This window comes from Lingula anatina, chromosome 4 (assembly GCF_051362555.1).
Source record: "Lingula anatina isolate TDL-2025a chromosome 4, LinAna3.0, whole genome shotgun sequence".
In the NCBI taxonomy this organism is placed as follows: Eukaryota; Metazoa; Brachiopoda; class Lingulata; order Lingulida; family Lingulidae; genus Lingula; species Lingula anatina.
Window position 1 is genome coordinate 26,687,371 of NC_141770.1, and position 11,632 is coordinate 26,699,002.

General features: G+C 39.1%; 1 protein-coding gene across 1 annotated transcript; it reads right to left on the bottom strand.

The window, feature by feature from the left end:
* Positions 1 to 6,044: 6,044 nt before the first annotated feature.
* On the bottom strand, positions 6,045 to 11,601 carry LOC106178835 (uncharacterized). Its single transcript, XM_013562183.3, has 10 exons — positions 11,374 to 11,601; positions 11,011 to 11,140; positions 10,547 to 10,635; positions 10,088 to 10,202; positions 9,598 to 9,703; positions 9,146 to 9,245; positions 8,616 to 8,738; positions 8,043 to 8,198; positions 7,426 to 7,551; positions 6,045 to 6,343 (listed from the first exon to the last, which is right to left on the bottom strand). The coding sequence occupies exons 1-10, from the start codon at positions 11,438 to 11,440 to the stop codon at positions 6,288 to 6,290; spliced, it is 1,068 nt and encodes a 355-aa protein (XP_013417637.2). The 5' UTR covers positions 11,441 to 11,601; the 3' UTR covers positions 6,045 to 6,287.
* Positions 11,602 to 11,632: the final 31 nt, after the last annotated feature.

An 11,632-nucleotide genomic window follows, 5' to 3' on the forward strand; every position in this document is an offset into this window, starting at 1 on the left:
TTTTTAATTGGATGACCTGGTTAAAACCGATGAAAAAATAGAGTTAGAATATATCGAAGGACGCCCAAGCAACGTTCATCGGTCAAGCAGGATGCAGAATGATCGTAGAATGGACGCCACTGATCGCCGATAAAGGTACAGAGAACGCAGCAAGGATGCTCATTGGTCGCTCAAACATCGCAATGGACGCCATGGGTTGCACAGGGGACGCACAGGGGAGGCAGGCTGGTTGCTCACTGGATGCACAGGTCGCTCGCAGTTTTACAGGTAAAATCAAGATTCGGTCGTTCAAAGGATGCACAGCGGACGCAGACGCCTTTCCACTGAGGCACGATTTAATTGCCTTGTCGACCGCTGAGCGTCCTGACCACATTTTTGATCGCAGAAAGGACGCAGAAAGGACGCCTTCCAGTGTAAAGGGGCCTTAAAGTGGCATGGTAAACAGTGGCGGATTTAAAGGGGTGTCAGTGGGGGCTAACCCCCCTTCGATTTCTAAAAAAAGAAAAAAAAATCAAAGCAATGGTCCCCTCTTGAAATTAGAATTTTGACTAGCTGAATCATAGTTCTTAGCCGTGCCAAGTGCCACCGTTCGCCCTCTAAAATACCATTTTTTCCGGTCCCTTTAGCGGTCCCCACGCCAAGGGGGGGGGGGGGGGGTTGACTTCGCATCCGCGGACCTCCCCCCCCCCCTTAAAAAAATCCTAGATCCGCCCTGAGTTTTCTATATTTTGCTTAAAGTTAAATACCAAAATACATCCATATTTTATCTTGGCTAGACACTTGATTGACTAGGAAAAGACGATGTGAAATTGATTCTTGCTCGAAGCTCCGAGGTTTTCTTCAAACAACGGTGCAATGACATTAGGTTAATGTTTTTCACCCGTGAATATAGTAGGGGGAATATAGATACCACTAGGGTAAATGAATAGGCCCAACGTTCGTTTCCGATTGTGACTTCGTGGAAACAAATTAAGCACTGTGTCTTCTGTCTCCCTAGGTAGACAGGATTTAATTGTTTTTTTGAAGTGATGCAGGATCCACATGCACATAGCCTACAGTGACGTAACCTTCACTGTTCCTGTTATAGCCTGCTAAATAATCTACTGTTTCACCAAGTCGAACATAACACTTCACGAAGGCAGTTAAGAACATTTACCAACGAAGAATCATGTTGATTCACCGTATAGATCTTGATAAAAATAGAAGTACTGTATATATTGTATTTGACAACTATAATGTAGATCTTTCAAGGTGCATCAATATATATACTTCCAACGAAGAATCAAAACGGGAACTGCATCTCAATGCTGAAATCCCGAACATCATTATTAGTTGAGAGCACGCAGAATACTAGCTCACCAAGTTGCGTTTCACAAAGAGTCTTCAAGGATTTTACGTTTCTCAGTCCCAAAAATAAGCCCGAAAATTATAAAAAAATAGCTTTCTTTACTGAGAGTGCGAGGCAGGTTAAAGATTCAACGCCCATTAAACTAAACAACGAGGGTTAATACATCAAATATGACTTCTATAGCATATAATATTTGGCGTGGGTATAATTGATTCTTCGAGCTACTTTTCATTTTTTTTATCGGACATTTCATTTAAATACCGTGGTGCATATGTTTTACTCGTTGACCGCCAGAGGGCAGTCCAACGTTATCTCCCAAGACAGTATAGTTGATGATAAAAATCGATAGATATCAACATACCACCTAATCTCGATGGAAAAGGTTAACAACCAAGCAATAACAATCTTGATAATAAAGGCAATGTTTTGCCTAGTCAGCACTTTCTGTACACCATCGATGTTATCGTGGCGTGTCTGCTATCGGAACCAGTCTCGTCGTAAGTAATTGATCAAGACGAGCCCCTGGACCAATAAAGCTAATGGCTTTCTGATTTCGAATGGCCAAGATACCTCCCTCCCCCAACACACACACACACACACAAAAAAAGAACTTTTTTGTCAGGCAGTTTGCTCAGATTGAGCTGTCATTTCATCCAAAGATCAATATATATTTTTCAACTTATCTGCATGTTTTCTGAATAAACATAAACATAATTGACGCCAAGGCAGCGGTATTTCACTCCTTTGTTTTACTTAAGGTAAAACTCCCTGGCTCCGTCAACGATCCCTGATCATAAATAATGATTTGAAGAAGCCTGTATCTATAACCCAGTGTGGGTTCATCCCGTGTCTCCATCTTGATTGAAGCAATGCCCAAAAAACTTAAATACAGCAAAGCATTTTTTTCTTGAAAATCAGCAATGTTGCCCTTACCACCAAAGTAACCTCTATCCAACACCGCTGAGACAATTAAAAACCGATTTTTGAACTCTTAATGTCCCATTTCTCCCGCCACGAGCGAAAGTCCCCAGTCCACTTCTCCACTAGGAGAGTATCCCGTAGTTAAGAAACCCAGAATAAAAAGGGTTGATAGATCGTACATTTCTCAACGGTCTTGGATATAATATGCCTTGGTGATTAAGAGAAACGTATTGAAATTTCCAAGAAAATAAAATGAGCGATAAATGGGAAATTGCGTTTCCAAGAAATTTCATTTTTGCTGCTCAGAGGTCTAACGATCATTGTGGGTCTTTAATATATTGGCAATGCATTATCTCTGTTCAGGGGCATTAACTTTTTATCCGTTTAGTCATTCCCATTAGCCTGTCCTACAGAATATTAAACCACCCTCTATTTTCTTCTCAAAAATCATTTTCATATAGAAAGGATGACACCCGTCAGTTTCAATCTATGCATTAATCGATTTGAGCATTGGTACCACGTGTCATTTGAAATTGAAGATTGGTAACGGGTCATTCTCCTCACCGCGAAGGAAGGATGCTAGACTTTTCAGCATTCAAATGGCAATAATAATGGTATGCCAAGGTATTTTTATGATACATGTTACGATTGTTGGATGTCTGTGCCATTATTGATACCACTGTATTTTTGCGTTACAAAAAGTAATTAAAGAAGTTAATTTTAAAAAGTTAATTGAGCAAATGAATCATTGTAGACTTATTTTATCTAAATCTCTACTCATGCCAAAAAATTTCAAGAGATCATAAAAGAAGTATTTTGCATTTAACGAGGAATAGATTCAGTAGTGTGATGGATTTTTTTTTTCATTTGTGTGGACAATGATACTCCCTAAGCATGAGATTAAACATTTTCTGGACCGAGGAGGAGGAAAAGCCTCTGATCGCTACTTGCTATATCACCGTCTCTCTGCATAACGCAAGTTTTGTTGCAGATAACCATAAACTACTTGATTTACATATAAAAAGCCGGATTCAAGATAGCACACTGTGACGTATTATTTCAACGTTGATGAACCTTTTCTTTCAGGTATCCTGATGATAAGATTTCGATACATTCGGCGTGGCCTCTGTGTAGGCACATCGGTCTGGGCATTGCTCTTTAAATCTGTGCTGAGCGTTCCGTGTCACACAATAATCTGTCTGGCAATGTCTGTTTTTTTTTTTCGCGCCATTCTGGCACAGATTAACAATGTTGTAAAACACTGCTTAGCTCATTTTAAGCACTGCAAAACCGACCGCTTGCACGCAAAATTTCAAATTCTTCTATGCAGTAGCTGTCGACATATGGATACTTTTTTGTCGAAGCCAGTCGAAAGGAGCACTACCTAATTAAATCACTACATATTACGCAATAAAGCAGTGCTACAGTCATGGTAGTAAGTTAATTGGTAGCACACCTGACTGCACACTTCTCCATTCACATATCTTACGTGAGATCTGAGTTTTTTGAAAAAAGAACGCATTTTTACCTATGCATACCTTTAAAGGCAAAATATTCCATATTAAATTTTAAGTCTGTTCCTAGAAAATTTACTTGGAATACATTTGAATACAAAATTTCAAATGAACGGATAAGTAAACGTTGACATATATTGGGGCATTGGGGATCTCTTTCTAGGCGAAATTCGCACAAGTAATTTTTCGCATATCGTAAGGGTGATTATAGTTATAAAACAGATATCTTAAAATCAAAGACAAAAGCACGAGAACCACGTAAAGGAATATACGTACATGAGCCCTCTTCAGCTGATGGATAATATATTTCCACTGCAGCGTTTTTCACATGAAGTCCTAATTGGTTTCTATGTAGATGGGCAGATGCAATCCTATTACATCGTTAACTGCAGTCATCCTTTGTGGTAAAAGCAAGGCGATTGTTAATGTCACGAATATATATATTGTCTCATAAATTCTGTCAAATAATCGCTGCTAAACGTGACAGGATATGACAACCCGTTGGCTTAAATGTTAATTTTGATCCAGGCGGCGTCTCTTCTCTCTGCAGATTCCTAGTAAACTGTTTGGGAGCCCTGACTGCGCTAATGACAACGCGACCCACGTTTGATAGTGTTATAAATGTACGGAGGGCACCGTCACGTGCTGGCGCATGAAAAATTACCAAACCACATCGAGCAGATCATATCACAGCTAGCTTTAAGATTCTATTTGAAGTGGCGTGTGTTCTTTGATCTAGGTTTTAGCAAAAGTCATAGTTCATTAAAGATTCCGTCTGTCGGGTTTTAAAATGAATACAATGCAGTTTGGAACTGCCCATCGTCAAAAAAATCTTAAAATGTGTACACTTGGATTCAATAATTGTACATTCAGGTTTTAAACACCTATGGTAGAACATATCTTGACCGGGGCCACAGGAACATTTGAACACGACATGCACAGACATTTCTATGGCTCTTTATTACCTGTTCTCCCGCGAGAATATTTTGCACGACTGCAAATTCACTCAGTCTCTTTATGTGGCATTGAGAAATTAATTTTAACGGTACCAGTGAAAGTCTCAATGGAGACAGGGACTATTGGATTTCATTCTTGACAGTTCCCGGAGCTGAACGATTTTGGATAGGGGAAACCTCGCAGAAAACAAAATTGTTGAAATTTTAATAAAAATTTCTTCGTATTTCCTGGTATATAAATTAAAAACGCATTAAACGCATTGTCTTAAAATGAGGATGAAAACCCCTTCCTTAATCATTGCAGATGTAAAAATCTCTTTCTCTCGGGTAATCACGCAGAAGTGTCACTACAATCGCCTTGGGAAATTCAATAAATTGCTTGAACCAGTACACACGTACTGGAAAACGTTTGGCATTCGACAGAAACATTAATCGGAATAAATCCCTATTATAATTATAATAATAATAATAATAATAATTATTATTATTAATTTATTGAATTATTCATTCATTTGTTTAAAACTCTATTTTTATTGTGTACTCGCCCAGTCTTGTGACCCCCCAAAATAAATAAATAAATAAATAAATAAATAAATAGATAAATAAATAAATAAATATCCAGAAAAAACATGCATTGGGCGACTCGCTGAGCATCAAATTAGCAGTGAAATGGTTTCGTAGAAAATGGACCTCATCTCCCCGGATGAAGGAAACACTTCTCGTGGGATATAATTAGCGTGGATAATTGATGTTTATTTCTTCCTGAAACTACTTATTCGTGTATCCTTTTTTCGTTTTGATTCAATTTCATTTCGTTTCATTTGTTTATTTAGTTATCTTATTTATTGATTTATTTAAGATTTCGGGTTTGTATAGCAAAAGTATAAACAAGGATTGTGGTGGAAAAGCAGGGAATCAGTACCGATTCCCGGAATGATCCTTCCTCAACTCAAATAAATTAAAGGAGCGGGTTGCCAATAGTGCACTATAGAGTGGACTAGAGCGGTAGATAGATATTTAATAGTTGATGTGCATATTATATTCACTTCTAGGACTTAAATCAAAATGTAGGCTTTGAAAAAAATACTTTATATGTAATTTTGTCTGGTTTGGAGCCTAATGTTGTGATAGTAAGTGACTACTTATTCTTGCCATTATAACAGCGTTTTTTTTGTATTTATCCACAATAAAATAACATGAAGTGTGTCTCAATAGGCTTAAGTTCCATAACAGAACCTGAGGAAGAAATGGTATCGGCTTGCAAATTTTAGATGATATGGAAGAAAATAAAAACATCGACTCTGGTTGGGCCGCAGGTAAAAACGAAAATAAAATGTTAATTTTATTTACTGCATTCATGTATACGTATTACTACACACATTGAACTCGCTATTATACTTAGTCTTCCGGAATGGTTTTTCAGCTTAGGCCGTTTGGACTTTATTCATCCCTCATATTTCTACAAACTTGGAACTAGTAATTAATTAGTTTCACTTTAATTGTCTGATGTGCAACACATTATAAAGAAGAAGAGCGTTCGTTCCGTTCTTATCCCAAGGCTGGTGGCACTTGCGGAGTGTTCACCTTAGGCGTCTGAACCACGTCTGGAAATAAATAAATAAACACAGTCAAATAAAAGAAAATCTAATCAAACTGGGACATAAAGACAAAATAGATTTATTAACTTCAGATTGTGACATTTTTAATGTGTTAGTTGAGAGTATTGCTCTCTCTCTCTCTCTCTCTCTCTCTCTGGCGTGCGCGCGTCAATGTACTCAACACTCATCCTAACACTTCCGGTCGTGGCATTGAGCGCATTAAGACCGAATTAAGCCAGGCTTTACAAAGCCGGTGACCTAAAAATGGCGGACGTACATGAAAGAAAAACCGCCTAATCTTTTAATAGTCTCTCCGCCTCTCACACGCCTCCCCACACGTCGTCCCTGCGGGGTACAGTAATTAAATCTCGGCTCCGAACATTAATATTTCCGTGAATATCTCTGGTGATATTATCTCCGTAGATAGTCGATTCATCGCTGCTCTACGGGCCAAATTATTCCTTTTTCGTCTCTGTTTTCAAAGATAATAGAACAGAAGAGCTTTTTTCCTTCGATCGCCTTCAGCCGCCATGCTTTCTTCACCACGAGTTTAACTGATGAGCATGCGCACTTAATATTTCTCAGGTAGCTTCCGCATGGCGAACGGAGACGCGATTTAAATACTGTACCCCGCAGGGACGACGTGTGGGGAGGCGGAGAGACTATTAAAAGATTAGGCGGTTTTTCTTTCATGTACGTCCGCCATTTTTAGGTCACCGGCTTTGTAAAGCCTGGCTTAATTCGTTGAGAATGCGCTCATTGTCTTTAATGCGTTAGTTGAGACAGTGTTGTCCTCTATGTATATATAATGGCGTGCTAAACAGAATGCTGGTTGTGACATTACTCAATAAAGTATGAGAACATGGATTTATTTTGCAGCTTGTTGGGCGAGTTTGATACATAAGTGTGTGTGTGTGTGTGGGGGGGGGGGGGGGGCGTCTCGATAGTCCGAAGGTTCATTGGTCTGAAAAATGGTAATATTTTCATCGTTTTTTTAATCAAGGGTTCATTGGTCCGAAGGTCTATAGTGAACATTCGGACCAATGAACCTTCGGACTATTGCTTCGGACTATGGCACACCTACTTACCACACCAGCCGCAGTATCTGGCACAGTTTGTCTTGCCCCACTCCTCAAAGCCGCCCTGACACGCAGACTTGCCGTACAGACCACAGTTCGAGACCTTGTTACTGCAGAACGCATCCATCATCGATGCTACGAATAGAATTTCATACATATATGAAACATGCTAATATGCACAAAACGTTTTACTGGACTTATCTATTGGGTCTTATCCTCACTTAAAATCCGCTTTTTATTTCTTGAGATGCGTGATACGGTCATGAAGCACTGCATTCCCGTGACTCGTGAATGTGTTTTTTTATTCTTTACCCATTTAAAAAAATTTCGACGCGCATTACCAGTGAAATACATGTATGCATAAACTTTTATTTAATTTGACTTGTGAACTGAGGATTTTATTTCCGGTGATTTCAGATCACTACCCCCCATCGGACCCTCTTTTAAAATAACTTATATTTCAATTACTATGTTGACGACAATGGCTGTCACGTCAATATAACGTATGTATTCTGTGTATGCCCGCAAATATAAGACGGTAAAACCAGTCATCTTGACGTCATCACGTGGTAGCCACGTGTCTACCACGTGACACACACGTGGTCCCATGGGTTGCCCATACTCACAATGGCAGTTCCCCCACTTGGTGTCCTTGTCGTAGCTCCCCGTGGTGGCACACCAGGGCTGATTGTTCCCCGTCAGGACGCACGTGGTCACGTTCTCTCCGTTGTAAATGTACGGGAACAAACACGGAGCTCCCTTAGAGTTCCCGCCAGTGGTCGCTAGAAATACATGTGTATTTGTTTTTTTTTTTATATATTAACATTTTATTAACATTTCTTTTATCATTTTTGTCGAGCACAAGCACAGGCGCAATTGTCCCTTTAATTAATTTTTCATTCAGAAATACAAAGCGATCGTAGCAAGGTGGACATCTATTTGTGCCCAATTTTGACAATTCTGGAAATATTAATCCTTGAAAATGCTTGGTGTATAAAATGCAAGCGGTAGCCACAAAAAAGTGTTGTAAAAACCAAGTAGTACAATCGCACTATACGGTAAAAAGGGTATATAATGTAGAGATTATGGTGTGCTTAAGACAGGTACTTGAGACGAACAAACAACTTATAAAATAAGGTATACAACAGTACAAAAGACTGTAGTGAAAAGAAAAAATAGCTTAAAAAAGGAATACGTACGGCAATAGCCGCAGAATCTGGCACAGTTGGTCTTGGCCCAGGAAGTGTACTGGCCGTAGCACGCATATCTGGTGAAACTGGGACAGTCGTCTCTGATGTCTTTACATGGTGGCTCATTGGGAACTTGGGAAATAATAAGTTGATGAAGATTATAAGACATCCAGTTGGTCTAATAAAGCACTGTACATGCATGCATTTTTACACTGAGAAGGATGTACAGCCGAATCTGATAGGCACGCACGTGGCCTGGTTACGCCGTTGCCGTTTCATATTGGCATGGAATTTATTGCCAGAGATTGGTGTTCAAAAGGACTAGGAACCATTTTCATATTTGGGTATACCATAACGCCTGTGTGACTTTATTATAATAATTTAATCGTACTGAATATATAAGATTACGCTATTAAATAATAAAATTACAATATTAAAACTTGGAAAATGATGCAAATTACGTCTTGCATATTTTAAGCGACAGAAAATAGCCTTGATGTTTTCAAGTGGCATTCAAACCTTCTGAGACAAAAGCTTACCGACAACCGCCGGAGGAACAAAGTTATCCTTAACCCCCGAGGACTGTCCTGCACCTGACGGGTTCCCGCCATTGCCTGTGCTGCCTCCTGCCGGGACGACCTAATAATGCAAGTTGACGATATTGGTTTCATAATTTGAAAGTTTCCCTGTTGCACCATGCCTAAATGCTTTTTCAAAGGGGAATTTATTTTCTAAAGTTCAGTTTTTACTTAGATGATATTTGACACAAGGTTAATATTCCCAATATCAGAAAGAAGGCAAAAATTTGGCGAAAAACGGGTTCTTGTGTATGAATCTCAAACAATACAAAAGAAGAAAATAAAAGGTTTATAGATAGGGAATTATATCATGAAAGCCTCTTAAAGATTACATTACAAAAAACCAAATATTTCACGGAAAACCATATTTTATGTACAGCGAATTAAAGGAACTAGCTCACAATACCCCTCACCTGCACGCCTGTCCCTGAAGCTCCTGTACAACTGAGCTCCTTACAACACTTGTTGGGGACACTGACCAGCTGACAATGTGACGGGATACTGGTGTACGTGGGACATCTAAAATTATATACAATGTAGAGGGTAGCGTGATATGTCGCTTAGACATTGCAGTGTTTTTTACTTACCCACATTTAGTGATTGTTAATTGGTAATTTTAGTGAAATGAAAACCAATTTGTAGTATTCTTTTTAGATACTGTAACGTTTGCAAAACGAATGGTTGAATGAGAAAATTAAGATGGAAATATCGCCCCTCCAATCAAAAAATGAGAACAAAAATGATTCTTTTGGACCTTACGTATGAACAAGATAAAAAATGTCTGCGAAAATAATGGTTTCGTTTCATTTCATTTTGAAATGTACCTGTACTGTATATCACTAATTCAAAAACTCAAAAACAATGGTCTTTTCCTTCAAAGAAGCGCCCCCTGGCGTGACTTACTTGCTCCTGCACTGCACAAAGCTGTTGGTGCTGTCCACACACTTACAGCGGTAGTCACAGCCGTCGTCCCACTCTTCGTCCTGGTCGTACGCCTTGTTCTTGTACGTACACTTGCCTGGGACGATGCACATAGACGTATATTGTAAAGTGTGTTTGAAAGAAGTTGAAAATGAAATGCAGAAATCCATAGAACTCCTGGAACTGTACTTAACAAAAACTGCAAATGGGGCTTTTGCAATGCTGTGACTTGAAGACAATAAGGTTATGGCTCAATACCTGTGTGTGTGTTAGAGAATGCAGATCACCTGCTAAATGAATGATATCCGATTGACAACCCCCTCCCTATTGTTAACCACAGAAGTGATAAAACTCATCAAAAATGACTGTAAACCACCACAAATTATCATTTTATACATTTTGAGGTCCCAGAAAGTAAAGTGACGTTTGTCTTCAACGTACCCATCCAGTCACATTTAGGACGCGGACAACATTCCCCGGCTGTGACCTCCATCTTGCAGCCTTCTGGCAGGTGGGTGAACTTTTGACATCTAATTAGGCAATTAAATTTTGACGCTTGCTTATTCAATAAACATGTTCTTATACCCAATGACAAATCACATACAACATATCGCAGTTTTACATCTCTCTCTCTCTCTCTCTATATATATATATATATATATATCAAAATACTGCACATGTTGAAATCGTTTGAAAAATATCATGATGAGTAACTCAATGCGTATGGCGGATTTTAATACCCAATTTATGACACAAAACAAACAAATAATGTAAAAGTGGCATATAAATTGGAATTCGAAAGGCTAGATGGGAACGAAGAGGACAGTATAATGGAGAATGGACAGTTGCAACAGTGTTAATTACAGAAATCATTGCTAAATATAAAAGTCAAGGAGGTTACCCACTTATCAAAGCAGAAACTGGCGTTGAGAGCTGCCGAGGAACAGTAACATGTGAGACCACACCCATCTGCAACCCATTGTTCCCCCTGCACGTATTCCCGACCTCCGTACGTACACTTCTCAGTGTCAGTGGCTATAAAAGACAATATTCAGACTGTGGCAGAACAAGTTTTTTTTATTGCCAAGTGCATAGTAACACACATGACTACACATGGCAAAGGCGCGTACAGACGACTGGTTCAGCAAGCTCATAGTTGTCACAGAAAAACATCAACCTACATTTACAATTTACCAATAGTGCCAATGACGATTTCAATACAATTAGATGTTTTATGTTTGAAGATATCTTGAAAAGACTAAACTTACACTGAGAGTTAGCCAACATGACTCCCGCCAAGGATACCACCAGAACCAGATACCATGAAGCTGCCATTTTGTTAGCGTCTGTCTTTAAGTAAAGGTATAAGTAAAGAAAAGTATGATTCCCTTTACTGTGAAGTGCACTCACAATATGGCACTGTATTTCTTATCAGTGGATCCCTCCTTGGTTGTAGATACACGGCTCTTCTAACAGGTGTAGTTACTGTACCATCTCTCTCACGACACCTGCGACCTTTTGGAATCA

What these genes read in the sequence shown, in the direction of transcription:
- LOC106178835 (XM_013562183.3), bottom strand. Translation starts at nt 11,440, where the DNA reads ATGGCAGCTTCATGGTATCTGGTTCTGGTGGTATCCTTGGCGGGAGTC. An exon ending in TGTTCCTCCGGCGGTTGTCG is followed by an intron (nt 8,739 to 9,145) that starts GTAAGCTTTTGT and finishes TTATTTCCCAAG; the next exon opens with TTCCCAATGAGCCACCATGT. An exon ending in CAAGTGGGGGAACTGCCATT is followed by an intron (nt 7,552 to 8,042) that starts GTGAGTATGGGC and finishes TTCTATTCGTAG; the next exon opens with CATCGATGATGGATGCGTTC.